The sequence below is a fragment of the Halichoeres trimaculatus genome, unplaced genomic scaffold, assembly GCF_033239565.1.
Source record: "Halichoeres trimaculatus isolate MK-OKI-2021-1 unplaced genomic scaffold, fHalTri1.1 fHalTri1_scaffold_22, whole genome shotgun sequence".
NCBI lineage: Eukaryota > Metazoa > Chordata > Actinopteri > Labriformes > Labridae > Halichoeres > Halichoeres trimaculatus.
This window is the reverse complement of record NW_027437200.1, coordinates 24,144,587-24,170,090: the sequence shown is the minus strand read 5'-3', so window position 1 is coordinate 24,170,090 and position 25,504 is coordinate 24,144,587. Positions and strand designations below refer to the sequence as shown.

Genomic DNA, 25,504 nt, shown 5'->3' with positions numbered 1-25,504 from the left:
TAAAGAAGATGGAGCCTGGAAACTTGATGGAGAACCTTGATCTACAGTTTCAAAAGGTATGAGAGAAAGAGTACAATGGTAAAATAAAAGTGTTACAGTATCTGAAAATAAAACGTGTTTTACCCCCCAAATAAGGGTCATTATGAGATTAACAGCTGGGTGTTTCATCTGTCAGGACTCCAACAAACCAGAGGAGGATAAACTGTTCCCTTCACATGCATTAACCCTCGATAAGGTTTTCTTCATTCTGCTGATCAACACTTTTGGAGGTTAGTTAAGTTACAATTTTATATTCTCTTTATTATTATCATTAATAATTAGTGAACAAGTAAAGACGTTGATCTCATTGTCAGGTCAAAAACAGAAAATCTCAGACATCTTGATAAACTCACAACATGACACACAGAGATGTTTTTGTCAATGCTTGAAGCTTTTTATTCTGCATAAAGATTTGTTAAAGAGAAGAATCAAGTCATGCTCAAAGCGTTCTTTCCATTTCACATTCAGTCTGATCTTAATACGGGCACAAGGCCTCAGAGACAATCCAGCTTCTGTTTCACTTGTCGCATCATTCCTTATGAAGCGTTACAGCCACAGAAAAGAGAGAAGACAGAGATTTAGAGCGCTCAGGTTACACATGAGACAGACGGCGTTGTTAGGGAGCATTTTTCACACACACACATCCAGAAGTGTGTGTGTCTCTCAGCTTGTTCATGCCTCAGTGTCCGATCTCAGTTCACCATCCCCTGGCACAGACGGAGGGACGACGGTGGTGGCACCAAAGATCATCCCAGCACTTATGAGCTGCAAATATTTGATACACAGGAGAGGAGACAACTGTTAGGCACTGTCAATATGAATCAAACTTGAAGTTTTTCGGGTTTTTTTCCTAGATTCATTATGTACCGCTGTAATTAACTTGCAGACAGTCCTGGTTGGAGCCTGCTCCATTGTTTGGCTCCCCACAGCACCACTTTCTAAAGTTGAAACTGGACCCATCAGTCCAGCGCCAGACTCCCTCCTGGAGACCAGAGCAGACCATATTAAAAGACATGAACACAGAAACAGTGAACTCTCTGAATACATCAGAGCGCTCTGTGCATGAAGTTCAACTGTTCTTCTGAAGGATGGACCTGATATACCTGTCTTTGGTCGGAGCCACCAAGCCATGTCGCCGGACTCCCTTTGGCCCGTGCATTAATCAGTCGTCTAATTTTGTTGTACTCCCAGATTGAGTGCACAGATGCCAGATGTCCACCCAGAGCGACGCAGTTTCTCTGCAGAGGAGATGAACAGGAAAGGTTAGTGAAGTCCAGGAAAAGACGACCAACATGAGCAACAAGAGACCGTTAACGATGAGACAAGATCCCTCAATGCTGAAATGAGAACGAGCCAACAGGAGCGTCATTCAGCTCGGGTCAGTTATCTCATACCTCAGCCTGAGCCCAAGTCAGGGGGCGTGGAATGAAGACGTAAGAGCGTCGGCCGATCCGAGTCCATCTACAGGTCCTCTTTTCAACATCCAGCTCCTCTGAAGAAAACAAATGGAGAATTAAAAGCCATTTTAAATATATTAAACCCACCACAGTGTGATACAAAACAAGAATAACACAAGTTAACACAACACAAAATCCAGCAACAGAAAAGCATAAACATCAGGCAAAAGACGAAACTGAAATTTAAGATTTGTTGTGACGTTATCCACAGTAAAACAAAAAGAAAATGAACAAATATAAGAAAAGGATAATGTATAGGTAGACGGAGGGTATGGGAAGAAAAACCTCAAATCCTGAAATCAGAGATGGACTGACCTGCTGGGGCCTTTTCATCTTCAGGTTCCTCCTTCTCAACAGCTAGAAAAGTTAAAACAGAAGTTATTGACTCGACATCACAAACACACATCAGAGTGAAACTCTGGGAGTTTTAAACGGTTTTCAATAAGTGTGACTCAAATAACAAAATGAGCTTCTTTTAGACATGGACTCACCTTCAGGTGCCTCTTGGTCTTCAGGTGCCTCCCTTTTAAAAGCTAGAAAAGTCAAAACTGAAGTAAATGACTGGATATCCCAAATATATGTAAGACTGTAACATTTTGTGTTTTAATCAATATAACTACAATTGAAAAAAAAAATAATAAAAATAAAAAAAAATTGATGAACTGACCCTCCAGGGCCTCTTCAAGTTCTTCCTCTGGAGCAGCTAGAAAGTTTGACACTGAAGTTATTGACAGAATATTACAAACATACATCAGACTGAAACAGTGAACATTTTTAACAGTTTACAATAAATGAGACTATAGTTACAAAAACCATGGCGTATTAGGGACACTAAAATAGATAAATAAATAAATAAATAAATTTGAGAAAAAAAACTCAAAATTTTAGAGTTTCTAAAGTTGCAAATTCACGACTTTAGAAACTCTAAAATTTGCAAGTTCATTAAGTGGAAAATTTACGACTTAATAAACTAGAAAATTCAATAAAGTCGTAGTTTTGTACTTCACTGGGCGATGGACCGAATTGTAAGCCTCATAAGATCGTACTTTGGAGTTGATCTCGGCAATGAGGAGATACGACTGGTTTAGCCCAGAGTCATCACGTTTTTACGAGCTCTGAAAAGACGTTGTCAGAAGAAAGCAGCACACTGAACTCGAGGAGATGTTTGCTTTTATCTTACAGAAGTTTAACGCAGCGGGCAGATACGGGAATATAGAGTAGAACTTTATTAGTTGTTGCAACAAGTACAACGAAATTGCAAACATATTGCAAACATATAGATGGTTCTCTTTTCTAAACAGTTGGGGTTTTGGTTCAACAGGACATGAACAAAAGAGCGAGTTGTTGAACTTTCCTCTTCAGGAGCGTTTTATTAAAGGAATGAAAAAAAAAGTAAACAGTCGATCTCGTGCTTCTGCAGCGGAGACGAGAGCAATCAATTACAGTTTACAGTCCACTCTGACTTCTCAGTAGATCACAGATGAACCAATAGATCATGCAAAGACACATGAAAACATCTGATATCTCCCATATCTGTCACAAAACAACCTTCAATTTTACAATTTTTTCAACTTAGCTTTTTTCAGCTGATCTGCATCGGCATCCCCTGTGCCTGTGCATCAACTAACACCGGGACTCGTCATAAACCAGTAAATTTACGACTTTACAAGGTCGTTAATTTGTGACTTTATTAACTCGCAAATGTACTAGTTTCTGAAGTCGTAAATTTTCCACTTAATGAACTTGCAAAGTTTTGAACTTCTAAAGTCGTAAATTTGCAACTTTAGAAACTCAAAATTTTTGATGAACTGACCTTCTGCTGGGGCCTCTTCAGGCTCTGCCTCTGCAGCAGCTAGAAAGTTTGACACTGAAGTTATTGACAGAATATTACAAACACACATCAGACTGAAAGACTTTCTGTATGTGAGATACTGACGAGCTGCAGGAGTCAGAGCCATCAGGGCACAAAGGAGAGCAGCCACAGCCAGGATCTTCATGGTGGAGTTGATGAGATGAGCCTGAAGAGTCAGACAGAAGCACAAGTGTCACCGATGCTGCTGTTGGAGAACAAGGCAAAGAAAAGATGATGGAGTCAGATTTTCTGCTGAGTTACCTTCTCTTCTTCCTTCTTGATGAAGCTTCAACCCTCCTGTGTTTGGTGCTGATCAGTGGGATAGCAGCTCTTATATACAACTTTTTATCTCATCATCTGTTAATGAACAAGGAACTGAACAAAGTTTCACCAAATATGGACACAGAACCAGCGTGGTCACCTGAAGTGGAATTTTTGATCTCAACGTAATAACAACTTTGTTGCAAAATCACCGGTGACTTTACTTTCTCCGAAAACACGCTTTTCGTAAGCTCTGTTGACATTTTTGAGAAGATTCAAATTTGGTTTTCATTTGTCTATGAGACCGCCTTGAGATACAGACCCCTGTGACGATTAACTCCAGGACAAGACAGCAGCAAAAACAGAACTGATGCTAATTCCTGATCAAAAGCTGATTAAACTGGCTTGTTCTAAATGACACTGTAGTTTGAGAAAAATCATCTACCAAAGACAGAGTGAGTGGGACACATGACAAATCTTGTAAAACTGAAATGTTACTCAGTTTATGATCATCATATATTCAACAACTTATTTTCAAATATATAATTATCATGAATTAGGCCTTTTTTAAACAAATCTGTAGGGGGACAAGGTGGACCATGATTCCACAATTCTCACAAAGCAACATGGAGATTGCTTATGGTTGCTTTATAACATTTACCTAACACTCTTTAGTGGAAGAGTTGAAATGATGAGTTTGATCCATTTCACGGTCTGTGTGGTTGTTAGGTGAAACACTGAGAAGTGGTGCAAGAGAATGGTTAGTGATTGGACAGTTTCTGCTCAGACAGGGAAGATGATCGAGCTAAAAAGAAATCTTTGATGAGACAATCTGAACTTCTCCTTTTGACTTTTTCTCAGGTGGTTCAATTTTTTTATAACGGGAGTTCTCACGCACTAAATAATACGGTTGGTTTTTGGTGTCATGATTCAGTGCACAAGTCATTTGGGAGAGAATATAATCCGACTGTGTTTGCAAAACACTGAAATATTATAGTGTAACACAAAGAGCCACAAAGATATATTTTGACAGTGATAAAGAAGACACAAAACAAAACCCCGCAACCAACGCACAAGTAAGAACGGTAGACACCAGCTAAGACCAGTGCTCTCTGTCTTAGGCCACTTCCACCAGCTCCTCTGGAGGGGAAACCGCGCAATTCCCAGGTCAGCCAAGAGATGTAGGCCATGTCCACACGTAGCCACACGGGTATTTTCAAAAACGAATAACCCCCTCGTTCGTTTTTAAAAATACTGTCGTCCACACGCAGAGGGTGAATCCGCCGGTGAGTGCGGCTCGAGGCACGCCAAACCCATAATGGGCAGCCAACCAGAAAGAGCCCTGTCATTAACCTGTGACGATGATGAACTGAAAACTGTTTACCTGCGTTCACACAAAACCATGAAACCGGAGTTTTCCAAAATCTTCACTTTGGCCGGATATTTTAGAAAACATTTTCGGGTGGACAACAGGTGTAAGCGTATAAAAATATATCAGTTTTCCTAAATACCCGGCTACATGAGGACATGGCCATAACCTCTCCATCATGTCCTGGGTCTACCCAGGTGGACATGCCTGAAACACCTCACAAGGGAGGCATCTGGGAGGCATTCTCCTTTTTTCTGGACAAACCACTTAAAAACCTCAGTGGCTTTCAAACTAAAACAAACTGTTAAAATCAGATTGTACGTACCTTGATCACTGTCATGGTTTGGGTTTTTTGGTTCGTGCGTTTCTGGGTTTTCTTGTGTTTCTTTGTAATTCTGCTCTTGTCCTGTGTTTCTGTGTCACCTGTGTTGATAATTAATCTTAGTTTTTCTTGTTGAGTGTTCTGTGTCTCATGTTTTTGTCCTTAGTTTGTGTCCCTTGTGGTTTTGATTTGGTTCTCGTCATGTGGATGTCTTTTTGTGATTGTTCTCAGTGTTTCTTTGTCTTTAATGTATTTAGTCTCTGTCTTGAGTTTCCCCTGTGTTGGTTTGTTTCTCCTTGTGTTTCCCTCCTCGTTGATTGCTCCTCATGTGTTTCACCTGTGTCTTGTTGCACACCTGTGTGAATCACTCCCCTGTCTAAATCGTCTCTGTGTTCTATGTGGTTGGTGTTGGTTCATTGTATGCTGTCATTGTTTGCTGTCTGTTGTCTGTCTCCTGTTGTCCCGTGTCTCGCGTCTCCAGTGCCTCTTGGTTTTTCTCTGTGGTTTGGTTTGTACTTTTGATTTTGTTGGTTTTGTTGGTTTTCAGTTTTTGGATTTAGTTAAAATAAAAGTGTTTTGTTCTTCTGCATTTGGGTCCTCCACCTCCTTGTTTTTCCCTGAGTTTCCATGACAACAACAACAACAACAAACCAACATAATGAGCAGAGTCAGGAGTCAACAGGTTTGAGGTTTTTACAGCCCAACATGGACTTAGAGAGACTGATCCATGGACTCTGTGACTCCAGCTGTCTGTCAGGTCAGTCAGGCAGCTCGTCGGACTGAACACGTAGCCGGTGTGAGTCGACAAACGCAGTCAACACACAACAGAACAGAGTCGGACTGCAGGCGTTTCTGGTGTATTTGAGGTGTTAGAGGTGCTGATCTTCACCCTAGATGATTTAAACTCAGCAGCAAACCTCCCCAGTGGGAGCTGGAAGACGCTGTTTGATGAGGTCATCAGGACCACATCGTCTGCAAAGAGCAGAATCCTACGACCCCCAAACCTGACTCCTTCCACCACTCCTGGCCATAGACACATTCAAACACCTTTTCCTGGTCCAGGTTTTTGTTTTTTTATGGCTTTGTTTTCTTTTTTTTATTATTCTTTTAAATAGATATTAAAAATAAAATCAAGTAAATGTGACACACATATGTATGTAAAATATATATGTTTTTTAAACAAGACAGACTATGGCACAAAACAAATAACTGGATTATTAAGGAAACAAGATGATATAATAAAACTTGCTTGAAAACCAGACTGAAAAGTTTGCTAATGAATTTACTTTGAACAATAATCATAATATCTGCGCAGCACTCAGGTTCTGAGGTAGGCCAAAGACCTGATCAACACATATAGTCAAACATGCCAACTAGAAGAGTTCCTGTGTCCCTGCTCTATTTTCTATGTAATGTATGTCTATTTTATGTCAGCCCTTCACACTAATAATAAAATCAATGCAGAAAAACTGAAACAATGGGAATAGCCATAAAATTTGGATTAATACTCAGTGAAACAGTTAAAGTAATGAAGTAAAATCTACATTAAATCATTCCTCAACTTCCCTTTTTATCTGTTTCTCAGATGTTTCAACGCCACCCAATAAAAGCTTCCAGACAGTGAAATATCCATTATCATGATGAATAAATCTACAAGTCATCTTCAAAGGAATACAATGCAACAGGTGGTTATGTACGGTATGTCACAATGTGTCTGTGATGGTTCCCAGACGTTCAGGACGTGGTGTCACAATCGTTTCATAATTTGAACAGGCAAAACAAAACACTTTTAATCAGAAAGGATCATCTAAAAAATAACTTCATAATTCAGTTAACCCATTTAGAGGTCTTAGCTAGTTGTTCTTTGAAAGCTTTCAGTGAGTAATTAAGAAAAAAAAAAAAAAAAAAGAAAAAACAAGAACAATCTTTGAACTGCAAAGAGAGGTTAACTCAACTCATCATCTTACAAACTTGGTGTCTCTCTGCTGCCAGTTCTGTCTCCCTCTGCTGGCCTTTTGGGAGAGTGCAAAGTTAAGCCACCTCAACGCTAGTTAGGGGTTAAAAACCAAAACGCTGCATCCACCTTATCATGGGCTGTTTCAAAACCACCTACTACAGATTACATGTGAATGTAGTCTGTAGTAGGCACTACATTTTCTGTTGCTAGGCGCTGCCCAAGTAGCTGCCTGTTGCAGCAGCTCTCTCTTCTTTGTCCGTTTCTTGAATTTTTTTCGTCTCTTTTTCGTCATCTTTGTATTTGGAGTGGATCATCACTTTGTATGGTTCATTGTCAGTCACGGACACCAAACTTTTTGTGGCTTCAGTGATATTTTTACTACTTTTCTCCTGTGTTTGTCTGGAGATCCTACATGTAACCATGGCTGCATTGTTTACATGTGAAATCAGCTGTTAGCAGCCTGTAGCATGTCAATGCTAACTAGTGTAGGGCTTGATGATTTCCCTCGAGCTGAGGAGGAGGAGGTGAGGACGACGTGCTGGTTCTCGGATGTGAGCTGGGAGGTGACGACGTGGACCTGTCCTTCCATCCATCGTTGTTGGGAACGTGGGATCTAGCCCCGGGGGATGGACGAGCTAGCTGTGCCAACCCAGCGGCATCATGCTGTTCACGGACGTGGCTGACGGAGCAGACATCGGACGCCGGCGCCACATTGGAGGAGCTTCGCCTGCTGTGAGCAGACAGGATCCAGGAGACAGAGACTGAACAGACTGCTGGGGAGGCTCAGTCCTGGACCCTGTGGAGGTGGAGACTGGCTGGGCTGGAGAGTGGTGGACGAGTGGTGGACGGGATGTCGTCATCTAATTTTCTTATGGACCTTTTTGCACTTTCTATACTCTTTCTTACTTTTGTTTTCTTAAATGCTGCGGTGACTCCTGAATTTCCCCTAAAATAAAGTATTTTCTATTCTATTCTATTCTATTCTATTCTATTCTATTCTACAAGCTACCTACTGCTTTTGCTTGTAGTCTGTAGTCTGTCTGTTCTGTTGGGTCTGTTTTGTAGTGAACTACTCTGGTTTCCAGTCTCAGAAGGTGGAGCTACAGATGATGTTGGGGGTTTTTTGCCTTTCATATAAATCTACAAAACAAGCTATGGGCAGATCTCTGCATTTAGTTGATTTGTTAATCATATCAAACAGAATGATCATTATTGATTTCTAATCTTACACTAAAGGTTAAATCGTTTACAGAAAAAAAAATCTGAAAGATTTATATATTTTACAGCTGATGGAAAAAACACTTCTGTATAATCCACGTATGGTTTAAAAAGTCAATCAGTGATTTATATGGGCTAATGAATTTGTAGAAGTTAACACCTTTTACGACTGGAAGTGACAAAATTTGTTGATGTTTCTTTGCATCACTTCACTTCTATCTCATGGACGGTCTAACGTTAGGGCCTTTTTCAAACCACCCCCTACACACTCTGCCTACCCACTACCCCTCCGTTTGCGCGTTCTCGAGGAGGGTCCGCCACATTAAGGGCCATCACAAATCGATCCGCGGGGAGGAGTAGTGGGCTACAAAACCCTCCACAAGCGAGTCTGCACGGATGCCGACTCACTGAACACGTGCAGCGCCAAATTGTGTCTGGTGTCAGCCATGGAGGAAGCAACAGACAAATCTAAGTTCCACGCATATGTGCCTGCACAAACACTGTTAAACTAACACAAATATTTAATGATTGTCATCCAGATGTTCACGACTTTAGATGTACATGTCATTGATTAAGGTCTGCCTTGCATTTGTTCAGACAGTTTGTGTTTATTTGAGTGTTTAATATTTACAGGGACTGTCGCAAAAACAAAAGAATTTATTCAAGTGAGAGTGAATCATGAAAAACTTTTCAATAAAAAAGAAATGCAGCCAAAGAAGCGTGGAAGTACGTTTCTTTTGTATTTTCTACGTTATATTGTCTTTTTTTTTATTTGTTTATCTGTTTCCGCCTGAGATCGAGTGAAGTTTCTGCCCCAAAGCTGCTGTCAGAGAACGCCTGCCCAGTTATCTTCTCCTCTTCTTCCAGCTTCCCTGTGCGACGCACTCATCAATGAGACAGCAGCTCTTATGTACAAGTATTTATCTCATCATCTGTGAGCAGAACGAGGAACAAAACAAGGAACTGAGCACAGCTTCTACCAAATATGGACGCAGAGCCATCATACATGATTCTGAGAAACCTGTGTCATCAAACAGCATCTCTCTCATGAGAAAGCTTAGGAGTCACTTTGTTGTTTAAAAACATTTTGTTTGAATTCCTTAAAAAGTTCAACTTTCATGCACGAAAACACAGAAATATCTTTATCATATCAATAACTTTAAAGAAAGACTCTTATATCCACAATTTGAACAAACTTCATCTTCAGCTCCCGTAGCGTAGACAAGTTGACAATAAAAAGTTATCAAAGGTTTGAACCTTCCTCAGTGGGTGTGGCCACAACAGAAAGTCAAAGTTGAAGGTTTTTTTCATCAACTCGCCAGCCTTAATAACGCTCACTGTTGGACCCTGCTTCTTTTGACCAGCACCACAGCGCCCCCTGCTGCCAGCAGGAAATAACATGTTATTCTACTCAGTGAAGAATAACTCCTCCCTTTTCAACATATGAGCCCTAAGGCCCTCAGGAAGCATCATTGGTCAGGCTGCTTCCTGTCATTGATGGATGTGTTTGTAGAGACGTGTCAAACTACTGCTATAGCGCCATCTTCAGGAATAATGTAGGACTAACCATCAAGGACAATATTGGTTTCAAATTTCAAACAAATGATCTTGGTCCCAGTCTGAACTCATCTAATGTGCATTTTGATCACAAGAATAGCGCCATCTAGATGGAGCAAGTGGTAACTTGTCTATTTTTATCTTCCAACATTCTTGAAATCCTCTCCATCATAAACATCCCTACAGATGATAACTTTATCTAAGTCACAGCTCTACCTACTGGTGAAATGTAGATATAGAAGGCTCTTTCTAATTCAACCAAAAATATTGCTTGTACACACACACAACCACACACATCGCCACAATCCAATCAGGGGGTCACGTTCCCCACATTTTGAAAAATAAGCAGTTTAATGATGTGTGAGAAATGAAACACAAACTCTGATGAAATGATTCACTGACTTCTTCTTTTGGACTAGATCAAAGATAGTGTAACTTCTTTCAAAGGTTCTTGGGCAACTGAGGGCAAAAGTTGTTGGTCATGCTGAGAGGAGAAACATCTTTATCAGTTTGGATGAATTTCACAATTCTTCTCTAAGGCCATGGCAGCACGGTGCACTAAGTCTGACCTGGACTCATTGAGCATATAGACAGAAAATAAAAGTGGACCAAACATAGAACCCTGAGGTTCACCACAGGTAAGTGGGAGGTCGAGCTGTGGTGAACCTCAAGGTTCTGTTTCCAAAACAGGTCTGGAAGCAAAGATGCGTAGAAATTTCCCACAGCTGTTTATTTGAGAGAACTGGACTGAAACCATATGATCCCAGGTCTCCACGGCGCTATAACATCTTATCATACATGAGACGTGAAACATGTAGAGTGCAGAGTGACAACTTATCACAAACCAAAGGGTGGCGCCATCTTGTGGCACTGTTTGGTAATGTTAGTATATCAACAAAAAGACCAGGGGTCTGCAACCTTTACTTTCATTGGAGCCATTTTTCCTTAGTTCACCTGGATTAAAGTCATTCAGGGGCCACAAAATCTACTTTATCTTCAAAACAAAGACAAAAAAAAGCGAATGACATTTTATGTTATTAAAATAAAATATAATAATAATCATCATCAAAGCTTTTTTTAAGTATTGTTACGTTTCTGCAAGTCATGTCACGTGAAGGGCAGGGGTCACGGACAAGGAAACTGACAAAAAGAAAAAATCTGCACCTTTTTCAAACATAAATAAAGCCTCTGGGTTCTAAAAGGTGGAGTGGAGGTATGACTCCCCTCAACCACCCACTGACTCCACCAAAAGAGTAGACAAATTTAAATTAGGCTTTTAATAACAGTGGAGTTTGCTTGGTGGGGGGTTAACAATGAAAGAAAAATTCATCCTAAGAGATTAAATAATCCCAACTCGTGTATTAAAAACACTTTCCTCAAAGACGCACAACCACACACCCTCTCACATCACTCAGTTCACACAAACCAAAAGAAAACCAACTGAAGGTGTTGGCTCTTTGGTGTCACACACCAAACTGAGGGAAAGAGCCTCCTTTTAAAACCTACCTGGGCTGATGAGCAGCAGCTGGGTGCAGTGAGACCAGGTGAGCTGAGTGAGAGGCTCGTTAGGAGTGCTGGAGGTCAGAAACTACCTCCATACATAACAGTATGGACTTAAACATGTGATGTCTTAGTTTACTATTTATAATATTTCTGCAACAATTTCAAAAAACTTTTGCAAATTCAAAAATTGACAAAAATTAAGACAAAAAAAATTGTTCAAAAATCTGCAAATATTTTAAAACAAATAAATTTAATAAATTTTCAAAAATAATTGAGGTTTCAAAAATTTGTCAACATTTGAAAAAAAATTAAAAATATTAAAAAATTGAAAAGATACCTACATTTTTTAAATTTGCAAAAATTAAAAGAGAAATATCAAAATTTGCCAAAAAAACAGATATTTTAAAATGAAATGAATATTTAAAAAAAATATTGAAATTTCATAAATTTGCAAGAACTTCCAATTAAAAAAAAAATACTTGAATTTGATTATATATTTTGATAATACTGCCCAACTTTTAATTTCTTATTGTTTACTAATGACTTTCCACGCATTATTTATGTATTTTAAGCATGTTGTCAGTGAAATGAATCCATCTACACAGAATTAAAAACTGTGTTTTCTTCCAGATTTGTCTTTTTGTAGATTTAATTATCCTACCAGGGCTGTAAAATTACCCTCTGTAAGAAAAATAAAAATTCTGTATTTCTATAATATTTTTTGAAAGCTACATGGAGCCACTGCAAAGAAGCCAAAGAGCCCCATGAGGCTCCAGAGCTGCAGGTTGAAGACCTCTGAACTAGACTGACTGATACCTTGGCTCTACTGTTTTTATATTCTCTTTATTATTATCATTAATAATTAGTGAACAAGTAAAGACGTTGATCTCATTGTCAGGTCAAAAACAGAAAATCTCTGACATCTTGATAAACTCACAACATGACACACAGAGATGTTTTTGTCAATGCTTGAAGCTTTTTATTTTGCATAAAGATTTGTTAAAGAGAAGAATCAAGTCATGCTCAAAGCGTTCTTTCCATTTCACATTCAGTCTGATCTTAATACGGGCACAAGGCCTCAGAGACAATCCAGCTTCTGTTTCACTTGTCGCATCATTCCTTATGAAGCGTTACAGCCACAGAAAAGAGAGAAGACAGAGATTTAGAGCGCTCAGGTTACACATGAGACAGACGGCGTTGTTAGGGAGGATTTTTCACACACACACACACACACACATCCAGAAGTGTGTGTGTCTCTCAGCCTCTTCATGCCTCAGTGTTGGTTTAACATGGCGTAACACAGAGAGAGGGACGAAGCTCGTTGCACCAGAGATCATCCCAGCACTTGTAACCTGCAGATAAAGAAACACAGGAGAGGAGCAAACTGTTGGGTGGTGTGTATATTATGAATTAAATGTAAAAGGCTCAACATGGTGAAAACATTTATAAATTAGTGTTTCTTCATCAGCTGTTTATGTACCTTTGTAAACCATATGCAGACAGTTCTGGTTCGAGCGTAAATTGTTTGGCTCCCCAGTGCACCACTTTCTAAAGTTGAAACTGGACCCATCAGTCCAGCGCCAGACTCCCTCCTGGAGACCAGAGCAGACCACATTAAAAGACGACTGTTCTTCTGAAGGACGAACCTTCAAACTAGGTCATGAAAAACAAAAAATATCAATTTTAACTTTTTAATATACCTGTTTACGATCCGAGCCCCCAATCCATGTGTCTGGTTTCTCATTGGTCGGGTCTGAAAACACTTCTCTAATCTGGTCGTACTCCCACTGTGAGTGCACAGATGCCAGGTGTCCACCCAGAGAGATGCAGTTTTTCTAAAGAGGAGACGAACAGGAAAGGTTGGTGAAGTCCAAGAAGAGACGACAAACATGAGCAACAAGAGGCCGTAAAAGACCTCATCTCATCTCTGACCTCAGCGTCATCCCAAGTCATGCGGTCTGAAACATAGAGGAAAGAGCGTTGGCCAATCAGAGTCCATCCACAGTTGCAGCTGGCCCTCTTTTCAACATCCAGCTCTTCTGAAGAAAACAAATGGAGGGTTGAAAGTAATTTTAAATACGTTAAACCCACCACAGTGTGATACAAAACAACAAAAACAAAATCCAGTGACATTGTAAAACACAAGAGGAAAACTGGAGATTAAGATTGAATCAAACACGTTAAGGAAAGGATAACGTAGAGGTAGATAGAGGGTATATGAACCCTAAGTCCTGAAATCAGAGATGAACTGACCTTCTGCTGGGGCCTCTTCAGGCTCTTCCTCTGCAGCAGCTAGAAAGTTTGACACTGAAGTTATTGACAGAATATTACAAACACACATCAGACTGAAAGACTTTCTGTATGTGAGATACTGACGAGCTGCAGGAGTCAGAGCCATCAGGGCACAAAGGAGAGCAGCCACAGCCAGGATCTTCATGGTGGAGTTGATGAGATGAGCCTGAAGAGTCAGACAGAAGCTGCTGTCAGTGAATGCAGGGAGGGTAAAGATGATGTTCTGCTCAGTAACCTTCACTTCTTCTTTCACTCCTCAATGGGACAGCAGCTCATATGTACAAGTATTTATCTCCTCATCTGTGAACAGAACGAGGAACTGAACAAAGGTTTCACCAAATATGGACGAAGATCCAACAAGATACAGGATTCTAAGAAACAAGGCTGTACATGAAACATGTATAGGAGAGTCTGAGCTGTGCAACATATGAGCCCTAAGGCCCTCAGGAAGCATCATTGGTCTGCTTCCTGTCGTTGATGTGTGTGTTTGTAGAGACACGTCAAACTACTGCTATAGCGCCATCTTCAGGAATAATGTAGGACTAACCATCAAGGACAATATTGGTTTCAAATGTCAAACAAATGATCTTGGTCCCAGTCTGAACTCATCTAATGTGCATTTTGATCACAGTAATAGCGCCATCTAGATGGAACAAGTGGTAACTTGTCTATTTTTATCTTCCAACATTCTTGAAATCCTCTCTGTTCTTCAATGATCCATCATAAACATCTCTACAGATGATAACTTTATCTAAGTCACAGCTCTACCTACTGGTGAAAAGCAGTACTGCAATGTGCTCTGTGGTTAAACCAACAGATGCTTTATTATTATCACTATAATTATTATTATTATTATTATTATTTATTCATTTATTTATTCATTTATTTATTCATTTATTTATTTATTTATTTATTTATTTATTTATTTATTTATTTTTCTTTATTCTCATTTATTCATTTATTTTTAATTGTATGTTTTTTCTTCTCTCTCTTCTTCTTAACTATTGTTATTATTATCCATGTCACAGTAACGATGCAACTTTTTCTAACCATTCAATTAACATTTTCCTCTGTAATAACAAATATCATCAACCACATTTTTAGCACACACAACCACAAAGTTTTGTTGTTTACACCTCACACCTGGTATGTTCCTGTATTGTCTAATTGCACAAATAAACAAAAAAAAAAAGTAAAAAAAGATCAAAAAAATAAAAAAAATAAAAAATAATAAAGTAAAAAAAAAAAAAAAAAAAAACCAGATGCTAGCAGTGAGAGGCTGGGCCTATCAGTATGGACGCTGAGATCATAGTGAATGTTTGACACTTACACCTTTAACCGTAACATCCCTGGCCTCACTAAAGACCATCAGCGTTCAGGTTTCATGACGTCCTGCACAGAAAATCAATACAAAGTGTCTAATGTTCATGTGAAATCAGCGAGCTCAGTGAAAGGAGGCCTGGTCTTAGTGGAAATCGAAGGCAGGTTCTTGTCATGGTTCGGTTCTGGGTTTGTGTTTTATGTATTTGTGGATTTTTGTTATTCTTGTGTATCTTAAGTTTCTTGGTTATTCTTTGTGATCCTTATCTTGTGTTTGTTAATCTGAGGTGTTCTTGTTGTGTTTTCTGTGTTTCCTGTTTTTTGGCCATAGTTCTTGTTTCTTGTGGTTGTGGTTTGTTATATTTATTCTTAATGTTTCTGTGTTTTTGGAGTTTTCTTGTCTCTGTCTTTAGTTTCCCTGTGTTGGTTTAGTTCTCCTTATGTGTCCCTCCTGTTGATTGCCCCTCACGTGTTTCACCTGTGTCTTGTTCCACACCTGTGTTTGATTGCTCCACTGCCTTTATAGACTGTGTTTCTTGAGCTCAGTACATTGTGTGTCCCATTGCTGTGTGTTTGCTGGCTCTTGTCTCCTTGTTTCATCCACGTCTTCTTGTGAGTTTTGGACTTTTGAGTTTAGTTTAAAAAAAAAAAACTCACACACACACACACAAACGTTCACATTCAGGTGTAGAGACTTGGTCCATTTGTTTGTTATAATTTCTTTTATTCATAGTGCAAAAGGTGAAAAATTATCAGTTTGAAATGTAATGCAAACTCTGATGAAATGATTCGCTGACTTCTCCTTTTGGACTAGATTAAAGATAATGTAGCTTCTCTAAAAGGCACTTAGGCAATGAGGGGTAAAATCGTTGGTCATGCTGGGGGGACAAAGTGTCACTTATGGATTCATTTCACAATTCTTCTCAAAGGCCATGGCAGAGGCGCTAATCAAGTATTTATTTTCACAAATACTGCATCAGTTGAATTCTGTGGCAGTTTTTGTGCAAAGTACCGTAGTTATCTTTTCATAAGGAACAGAGGGACTCTTTGGAGAGTTCAACACAGGCGTTCATAGATGTTTATATTCAATTGATTCAATTTAATTTAATTGATTGTCTTTTTATTGATCTTGATTTTATGCCTGTACAGCACTTTGGCCCGCTGTGGTTGTTTTAAAATGTGCTATAGAAGTAAAGTTTGACTTTGACTTTATTCAGTTTAAATGGTTTTGTTTATGACAGATTAATCTAAAGAAATGTGGTTCATGACCAGAAACATGGGCTGTGTCCGAAATGGCATACTAACATACTACATACTACATGGTCGTTGTGTATATACTGTAACTACATACTATAAGTATGATTAGAGTGCCAACCGTTTACACTGTAGTATACTACTCGGTTTCCCATGATGCATTTCAAAACCTCCGACAACAGAAATTGGAAGCACACATAAGTCTATGGAAGCACACCAGGCTATCAAATATCTCTGTTGATTCGCCACATTGGAAAGTTTTAAGAACCTTTTAGGCGAGAAAGTCGTCACGTAGAAAACCAAAATGTGGTCATTTGGGCCACAAAACGCACGGATACAAATTTAATTTAGACATTTCGGACATTCTGTTAAGAGTGCCAATATGCTATCGAAGAAACTTCCGGTCCGCTCCAAAACAAGAGCCCAATTTACAAAAGCGTTAACGAACTTAAAGGAGATAAACGGGTGCTTTTATTTTGAGCACGGGAAGTTCGCTAGTGGATGATTTTTAGCTAACACCGGTCTCAAGACGAATTCATCTCTCTTCAAAAAATTAAAAAATGTTTACTGCTCGCAGACACCGAAGACGATCCGTCCGTCGCCTCAGGCACTTTATTTCTTTGTACTTACGTTTAGGTTTCCCTGTAGAGCTAAGTCCATTTTAGTCGCTTCTCATCTTGTCATCTCATTCTGTATTTACGTTTATAAATACGGGGCTTGCAATGCATTATGGGGCGTGTCAGTGCGACTAGTATGCCCACCTCCCATACTTACATTTTTTACCGATATAGTATACATCCGGGTATTTCTCGCGCACACAATCTTTTCATACTATTTAATGTGAACGCACTACATACTATTTTTGACGTCACACTTAGTGTGAGTAGAACGTTAGTATGACATTTCGGACACAGCCATGGTTTATGAGGGAAGGCAAGGCAAGTTCAGCTATATAGTGCATTTCAGCAAGGCAATTCAAAGTGTTTCACAGAGATATAAATCAGCAACTATTAGAAAGCAATTTTAAAAGCAAAAATTATAAAAAATAAAAATAAAACAAAATAAATAGGTCAAAAATAAGGTTAAAACTGATTCAAAGACAGCATAGAAGTGGTAGTGCAGAGTTGTGCAGTAAAAAAAGATACTGAAATCTAATAAGAGCAGCTGTAAAAAGGTGGGTCTTCAACCTGGATTTAAAGGAGCTGACAGTTTCAGCAGACCTGATCTTCTCTGAGAGTTTGTTCGGATATTTGGAGCATAGAAGCTGAACGCTGCTTCTCCATGTTTGCTTCTGACTCAGGGGACTGAAAGCAGACCTGGTCCACAGGACCTGCGTGGTCTTGTCAGGAGATCACTGATATATTCTGGCCCTAACTCGTTCATTGCTTTGTAAACCAACAGGAGAGTTTTAGAGTCTGTTCTCTGACAGACAGGGTGCCAGTGTCAAGCCTCAAAACTGGACTGACGTGATCCACTTTCTAAGGTCTTTGTGAGGACTGAGAACCATCAGAGACAAGCTGAATCCCCCTGATTTGTCTGTTTGGCATTGGAAGAGAAGATTTGGAGGATTCTTCATTGGTCACAGGCCCTGCACTCAGCTCTGCTCTGCGTGTTCCTGACAAATGTGGCTCCGTCTCAGAGGGAAACTAACAGGCTTTACAACGGTAACTATGGCTCAGTGCTAGAGCCGTGTCCTCTCAGTCCAAACGTAGGGGGTTTGACTGCAGCTCCTGCAGTCACAGTGTGTGAAGAGTCAGCTCCTCAGGCCTGGACTCAGCCATGCACCCACATCTTAAGGACAAAGTCAGGCCCCTGGAGGAGAGTGAAGCCCTGTTTCCACCAAGCGTGGATCAGGACAGTTTGGTACGGGTTGGATCGGTAAAGCCTGATCCTCCCACAGCAAACCTTGCCCCCTTGAGTCAGAGAAGGTCAGAGAAGACTTCCATTTTGAAAGAGGGGTCAACAAACACATCTATGACCCATCTATGACATCTATAACCTGCACCAAGTGAACCAGATTAAGGAGACGATAACAAGAAGGCCTTCAGAGAGTGATTTGCAAAATGACAATCCAACGCCAGTCATGTGTTAGGTGAGTTTGCAAATCCCTTTTGAGCTTATCAACTTCTCCAAATAAACGTTATCATGCACAAAAATATCACTTATCACAATGACATGCTGACAAGTCATTTCCAGTGTCACAGGTTCCCATGTCACAATCCTGGGCTCATGCCATGTGACGAGGTGGAGGAAGAACAAAAACATTTCATTTGAAACTTGATTCAGTGTGTTAAACAATCCATTTGATCGTCAAAGTTATTTAATTTATTCATTCATTTATTGTTAGCTTTAATTAATGCATTTGCAGTCAATTTTGAAATGACTTCAATCACCTTAGTCTTTGTTGAGACGATTTGCCTTAAAATGAGACTGAAATCCAGACGAGTCAGGTCAAGATGTTAAACTGATGGCTTTAAGAAAAACCTGAAGTCAGGTTCATGTGACTTATTGGAGGAGTAATGAGACAAGTTACACTTTTGTTGCTGTTATCCCAAATTTTCCTGATGACCTTCCCCTTCCCCACTGTTTGTTTCATGAGTTCTTATCTTGACAGATGCTGTTTTCAGGAGAACAACTTCATTAAAGATTAATTAAAGAGTCAACGCTGTTTCTCCCACATGTTCTTTCTCTCACAAGGCTTTAATGGCATCCTCTTTAACACTGACAGTGGTAGAGGCTCCATCCTGGGGCCTCTTCTGTTTAACCTGTGTGGGATCAGGGGTGTGGTACTGGATTGGGTAAGGAGCTACTTCAGGGACAGAAAACACTTTGTGAAACTGGATACCTTTTGTTCCTTGTTTTTAGATATTTCTTGTGGTGTCCCCCAGGGGTCAGAGTTGGGCCCCATGCTCTTTGTATTGTATATTGATGACATATGTAAGGTATAACTTCATTGAATTTTTTATAAAATGTTTTTGTTCTTCCTCCACCTCGTCACATGGCATGAGCCCAGGATTGTGACACTGGAAATGACTTGTCAGCATGTCATTGTGATAAGTGATATTTTTGTGCATGATAACGTTTATTTGGAGAAGTTGATAAGCTCAAAAGGGATTTGCAAACTCACCTAACACATGACTGGCGTTGGATTGTCATTTTGCAAACCACTCTCTGAAGGCCTTCTTGTTATCGTCTCCTTAACTGATTCACTTGGTGCAGGTTATTTCTATAGGTCTTATGTCTCATGTTCACTACCAGTCAAAAGTTTTACAACACCCCAATTTTTTCCTTTTTTCATCAGAGATGATGAAATGTATTTTCTCTTTGTTCTCTGAAATGAAAGTATTCTTCTTCAGAAAGTTCTTCCAGATCTTTTCCAGCAGAACTTCCTCCAAACGTTGGTCATCAAGAAGGTCTCTTTGCTTTCACTCTTCAGTCCGGTCCATCCCAAACCAGCTCCATTGGGTCTAAGTATGCAGACTGAGACTGAGCTGTCAGGGACCCTCATGTTTCCAGCAGACTCTCTTCTTCCTTGAAGTGGTCCTGGCAGAGCTTGGACTGAGGTCTGGGCTCAGTATCTCTGTGAAGGATCAACCCCTGACCAACCAGGCTCAGTCCAGTCACTAAGTCACTTTTGATTCATCTCACTCCATACAAGTCCCAGACCCTGGATCCAGCCAAACAGGCCCGGACCGTCCAGCTTCCTCCTCCATGCTAACATTTGGCGTCACACCCTAACGAACCATACTTTCCTTATCCTCCTCTGATTTATCTAAAGAGAGTTTGTAAAAGAAAAAGTCTTTGAAATCCTTTTTGAACAAGTTTATCATAGATGTCTTAGTTGACTCCTCTTTCAAAACAGTGGTCCTCTCTGACCTTCTCTGACTCAAGGGGGCAACTATAACCTCTGTTGCAACATGTAACAATTAACAGTACCACACACACAACAAACAGTTGTGTGAAATTTTTGTGTCCTTCGGTTTTCCAAGCTCGTTAGCCTCGAAGGCAAAATACCTCCAAACAACACTTTTACCTTTTTCATTTTCGACCAAAACTGCTTGATTCGGCCCGTCTGCAGCAGCACCAGCCATGCTGTTTTGTTATTGAGAGCATAACGGGGAGGGGGAGGGAGCCTGCTCTCGTGTGTGTGAGGAGGCAGAGAGAGAGGGACGCAGCGTCAACGGCTCGGCATCCCGGGAGGTATAGTATCGATACTTTTGAAAGTGAGTATCGTATCCGGATACAACATTTTAGTATCGATACTTTTTTAAGTATCGATACTTTTGACAACCCTAGTCTGTAGAGTGGTTGCTTAGTTTTACCAATAAACAGTTCTCTGCAGACCTTGTTCAACGGTATAAACTGCATTTCTCCAAATGTTCTGTTGTGTTCAGGGATTAGGCTGAAACATGTTTTCTGTCTCTGTGTGATGAAGGGTCAAAATTTACCTGTATGTTGTGTTTATTGAAAAATCTGCTGAATTTCTTGGGTTTTCCAGATGTGTACAGGTCTTATGACTGAAGACCCCAAAGACTCCCAGGAACCAGGAACCAGTCCTCAGCTTCGGACCCCATGTGACCCTCTAGCACACTAACGACCCTTGGAGGCTGGTATTTTTTGATGTAGAAGTGAAGAAGTCTTTCAAAGGAGAGGTCAAACGTCTTTAAGAACTCCACCAAGTCCAGTTTCTTTATGGGATCAAGCTCAGAGCTACCTGGCTGACTGAGAACCATCACAGACAAACTGAATCCCCCTGATTCGTCTGTTTGTTGCAGCTCCTGCAGTCACAGTGTGTGTGGATGGTATGAAGGGTCGGCTAAAAAACTGATGGCTCCCTACAACTCCTTCCCCTCTACCACCAGTGAGTGAATGTGGTGTGAGTGGGCGAATGAGCCTAGCAGTGTAAAGCACTTTGAGCGGTCAGAAAGACCAGAAAAGCTATTGGTCCATTTACCATTTACCATTACCATCATAAGGTCCATGGACATGCAGCATTTTGAAATGAAAAATAATCTCCCACACTCAAGTTTCCTGACTGTTTTGCTGAGTGTTATCAGATGATACAGCCTTGTTCAGGTTCCTCTGGATCTTTTGTTCTGTGTCCATATTTGGTGAAACTTTGTTCAGTTCCTTGTTCATTAACAGATGATGAGATAAAAAGTTGTATATAAGAGCTGCTATCCCACTGATCAGCACCAAACACAGGAGGGTTGAAGCTTCATCAAGAAGGAAGAAGAGAAGGTAACTCAGCAGAAAATCTGACTCCATCATCTTTTCTTTGCCTTGTTCTCCAACAGCAGCATCGGTGACACTTGTGCTTCTGTCTGACTCTTCAGGCTCATCTCATCAACTCCACCATGAAGATCCTGGCTGTGGCTGCTCTCCTTTGTGCCCTGATGGCTCTGACTCCTGCAGCTCGTCAGTATCTCACATACAGAAAGTCTTTCAGTCTGATGTGTGTTTGTAATATTCTGTCAGTAACTTCAGTGTCAAACTTTCTAGCTGCTGCAGAGGAAGAGCCTGAAGAGGCCCCAGCAGAAGGTCAGTTCATCTCAATAAAAGCTTTTTTAAACTCTACTCACACTAACTGTAGACTGTGCAGTTTACTGAAACATCTTTGGTTTCATTCTTGATGTTTTCTTCAGATTTGATGGAAGTTGAGAAGAGGACTTGGAGATATTACAGTGGACGCTACTTCCTCTACGTGCCCAAAGAGATGTCCTGGCAAGAAGCTGACGTATGAGAGAATTTACCGTCTACAGGATACTTCTGAGTTACTCCTGTTTGAGTGAACTCTGATCACTGCAAACTTGGCCTCATGTTCCTACTACCCTCTAACCCGCTCTGTTAATAATGTTTTTCTTTTTATCTCCACTTTAGAACAATTGCAGGCGCATGGGTGGACTTCTGGCATCTGTGGATACCTACAACGAGTATCAACACATTCGCAGTCTGATGTCAAACTCTGGGGCTGGATCTGTGTGGCTGGGAAGCTTTTATTCCTTTGATGTACGTAATTTATCCCTACATCATGTTTTTATTATCACATCAACGTTTTATCTTTAGGCCCTGGTGACAGAGTCACTCCTTTATGTATTTTCCTGTTTATGATCTATGATGTAAAATCAGATAATCTGCACAGAATATAGTTATCTCTAAATGCTGTATCTCAGTATCTGTGGTCAGGTCAGATTTTCCCAGGAAGACACAAACTTAAAGAGTACAGGGGTATCCCTTCACATATTTCTGGTTGAGGACTTAGGTCTGTCTTGTTTCTTGAAGTATAGATGATTCAGCAGAATGTGTTTCTGTTTTAATGTCTCTGAATGTGATCTGCTGTTTCCCAGGCGGGGAGGTGGGTGTGGTCTGATGGGACACCTTTCAAACGTCAACACTGGTGCAGTCAGCCGTACAACACAGGCACCCAGCGCTGTCTGCTGATGAATTACATCTGTAAGTGAGGCATCACATACTTTGATCAGTGGTTTAAGAAGGATGAAAAAAAAGGATCATTCTGAGCTGTTTGTCCATTTTTATAATTTTTTTTATAAACCAAACTCTCCTCTCTTTTGTTTCTGATATGAACAGATAACAAAAAGTGCTGGAATGATGAAAGATGCGAACATCGTTTCCCCTCCATCTGTGCCAGGAAAGCCTAAATCCTGGTCCAACACTGAGGCATGAAGAGGCTGAGAGACACACACACTTCTGGATGTGTGTGTGTGAAAAATCCTCCCTAACAACGCCGTCTGTCTCATGTGTAACCTGAGCGCTCTAAATCTCTGTCTTCTCTCTTTTCTGTGGCTGTAACGCTTCATAAGGAATGATGCGACAAGTGAAACAGAAGCTGGATTGTCTCTGAGGCCTTGTGCCCGTATTAAGATCAGACTGAATGTGAAATGGAAAGAACGCTTTGAGCATGACTTGATTCTTCTCTTTAACAAATCTTTATGCAGAATAAAAAGCTTCAAGCATTGACAAAAACATCTCTGTGTGTCATATTGTGAGTTTATCAAGATGTCTGAGATTTTCTGTTTTTGACCTGACAATGAGATCAACGTCTTTACTTGTTCACTAATTATTAATGATAATAATAAAGAGAATATAAAAACAGATCTGTTGACACAAACATGACAGCTGTGATAATCTTTCACACAGAGAATATCAACATGCAGATCAAAAGTCAGCTTGACACAAAAATGGAGCCATGGTATCAGTCAGTCTAGTTGTTGATATGCTAACAGTACCACACAGTGCCACAAGATGGCGCCACCCTTTGGTTTGTGATAAGTTGTCACTCTCTGCGACTTCATGTTGTTGTTGTGTTCCTGACTGATTGAGGACTCTCATCAGTGATGAGTTTGAGCAGATTATTTCTACATGTTTCACGTCTCATGTATGATAAGAGATTATATAATTCCAGACTTTGCTCCAACAGGGGGCGTAGTTTGAGATGAAGCCTCAGCATATAAGCACATGATAACAACAAACAAAAACATGCAGACTTGCCCAAATGTCACTGCTCAGCCACGCAGCCTTACTCGGGCACATACACGTCTATCCTCTGCAGCTGAACTGTAACCGAGCCAAAGAAGGTGTTGAGTCCAAGGTAGTTCATGTGCCATGTGACTTCATGTGAGTCATGTCTCTGCTGTCTGATGATGATGGTGCCAAGGCCACGGCTGTCTCCATGGAGACGGCCTTGGAGAGTTCTAGACCAGAGACCAGCCCACAGGAGGGAGGTGAGGGATGGGCATCTGTCTGCATACCATCCAGGAGAGTAGAGCGTTATCAGCCCACCAAGGCTGACGCGGAGGAGCTGAAAGAGAGATAAAGATTGTTTGGGTTAGGCAGACTTTTTGTAAATTTCTGTCTGGCTTAGAGTCTTACTGGTCCTCTCTGTGGCCAATTACAGCCGATGGACCGGACTGAAGAGTTAAAGCAAAGAGACCTCCTTGATGACCAACGTTTGGAGGAAGTTCTGCTGGAAAAGATCTGGAAGAACTTTCTGAAGAAGAATACTTTCATTTCAGAGAACAAAGAGAAAATACATTTCATCATCTCTGATGAAAAAAGGAAAAAATTGGGGTGTTGTAAAACTTTTGACTGGTAGTGAACGTGAGACATAAGACCTATAGAAATAACCTGCACCAAGTGAATCAGATTAAGGAGACGATAACAAGAAGGCCTTCAGAGAGTGATTTGCAAAATGCCAATCCAACGCCAGTCATGTGTTAGGTGAGTTTGCAAATCCCTTTTGAGCTTATCAACTTCTCCAAATAAACGTTATCATGCACAAAAATATCACTTATCACAATGACATGCTGACAAGTCATTTCCAGTGTCACAATCCTGGGCTCATGCCATGTGACGAGGTGGAGGAAGAACAAAAGCATTTTATAAAAAATTCAATGAAGTTATACCTTACATATGTCATCAATATACAATACAAAGAGCATGGGGCCTTACACTGACCCCTGGGGGACACCACAATAAATATCTAAAAACAAGGAACAAAAGGTATCCAGTTTCACAAAGTGTTTTCTGTCCCTGAAGTAGCTCCTTACCCAATCCAGTACCACACCCCTGATCCCACACAGGTTAAACAGAAGAGGCCCCAGGATGGAGCCTCTTCCACTGTCAGTGTTAAAGAGGATGCCATTAAAGCCTTGCCAGAGAAAGAACATGTGGGAGAAACAGCGTTGACTCTTTAATTAATCTTTAATGAAGTTGTTCTCCTGAAAACAGCATCTGTCAAGATAAAAATCATGAAACAAACAGTGGGGAAGGGGAAGGTCATCAGGGAAATTTGGGATAACAGCAACAAAAGTGTAACTTGTCTCATTACTCCTCCAATAAGTCACATGAACCTGACTTCAGGTTTTTCTTAAAGCCATCAGTTTAACATCTTGACCTGACTCGTCTGGATTTCAGTCTCATTTTAAGGCAAATCGTCTCAACAAAGACTAAGGTGATTGAAGTCATTTCAAAATTGACTGCAAATGCATTAATTAAAGCTAACAATAAATGAATGAATAAATTAAATAACTTTGACAATCAAATGGATTGTTTAACACACTGAATCAAGTTTCAAATGAAATGT

At 40.3% G+C, this 25,504-nt stretch overlaps 2 protein-coding genes across 2 annotated transcripts; one reads left to right on the top strand and one right to left on the bottom strand.

Moving 5' to 3' along the window:
• Positions 1–445: 445 nt before the first annotated feature.
• On the bottom strand, positions 446–14,072 carry LOC141811233 (uncharacterized). The gene is made up of 14 exons (XM_074699215.1): positions 13,912–14,072; positions 13,789–13,827; positions 13,468–13,574; positions 13,236–13,370; positions 13,016–13,127; positions 12,835–12,887; positions 3,433–3,514; positions 3,310–3,348; positions 2,164–2,214; positions 1,812–1,853; positions 1,434–1,531; positions 1,143–1,277; positions 907–1,021; positions 446–804 (listed from the first exon to the last, which is right to left on the bottom strand). The coding sequence occupies exons 1-14, from the start codon at positions 13,970–13,972 to the stop codon at positions 737–739; spliced, it is 1,137 nt and encodes a 378-aa protein (XP_074555316.1). The 5' UTR covers positions 13,973–14,072; the 3' UTR covers positions 446–736.
• Positions 14,073–21,590: 7,518 nt separating this feature from the next.
• Positions 21,591–23,369, top strand: LOC141784212 (type-2 ice-structuring protein-like). Its single transcript, XM_074661963.1, has 7 exons — positions 21,591–21,642; positions 21,738–21,819; positions 21,904–21,942; positions 22,047–22,138; positions 22,282–22,410; positions 22,749–22,854; positions 22,990–23,369. Exons 2-7 carry the CDS (start codon positions 21,759–21,761, stop codon positions 23,058–23,060), a joined length of 498 nt encoding a protein of 165 aa, XP_074518064.1. The 5' UTR covers positions 21,591–21,642; positions 21,738–21,758; the 3' UTR covers positions 23,061–23,369.
• The last annotated feature ends 2,135 nt before the right edge of the window (positions 23,370–25,504 follow it).

Excerpts from the sequence above, each read along its gene's own strand:
- LOC141784212 (XM_074661963.1), top strand. The coding sequence starts at position 21,759 with ATGAAGATCCTGGCTGTGGCTGCTCTCCTTTGTGCCCTGATGGCTCTG. Across the intron at positions 21,943-22,046 it reads TGAAGAGGCCCCAGCAGAAG|ATTTGATGGAAGTTGAGAAG; the intron begins GTCAGTTCATCT and ends TGTTTTCTTCAG. Across the intron at positions 22,139-22,281 it reads TGTCCTGGCAAGAAGCTGAC|AACAATTGCAGGCGCATGGG; the intron begins GTATGAGAGAAT and ends TCTCCACTTTAG.
- LOC141811233 (XM_074699215.1), bottom strand. The coding sequence starts at position 13,972 with ATGAAGATCCTGGCTGTGGCTGCTCTCCTTTGTGCCCTGATGGCTCTG. Across the intron at positions 13,371-13,467 it reads TGACTTGGGATGACGCTGAG|AAAAACTGCATCTCTCTGGG; the intron begins GTCAGAGATGAG and ends TCTCCTCTTTAG. Across the intron at positions 12,888-13,015 it reads TCTGCATATGGTTTACAAAG|GTTACAAGTGCTGGGATGAT; the intron begins GTACATAAACAG and ends CTTTATCTGCAG.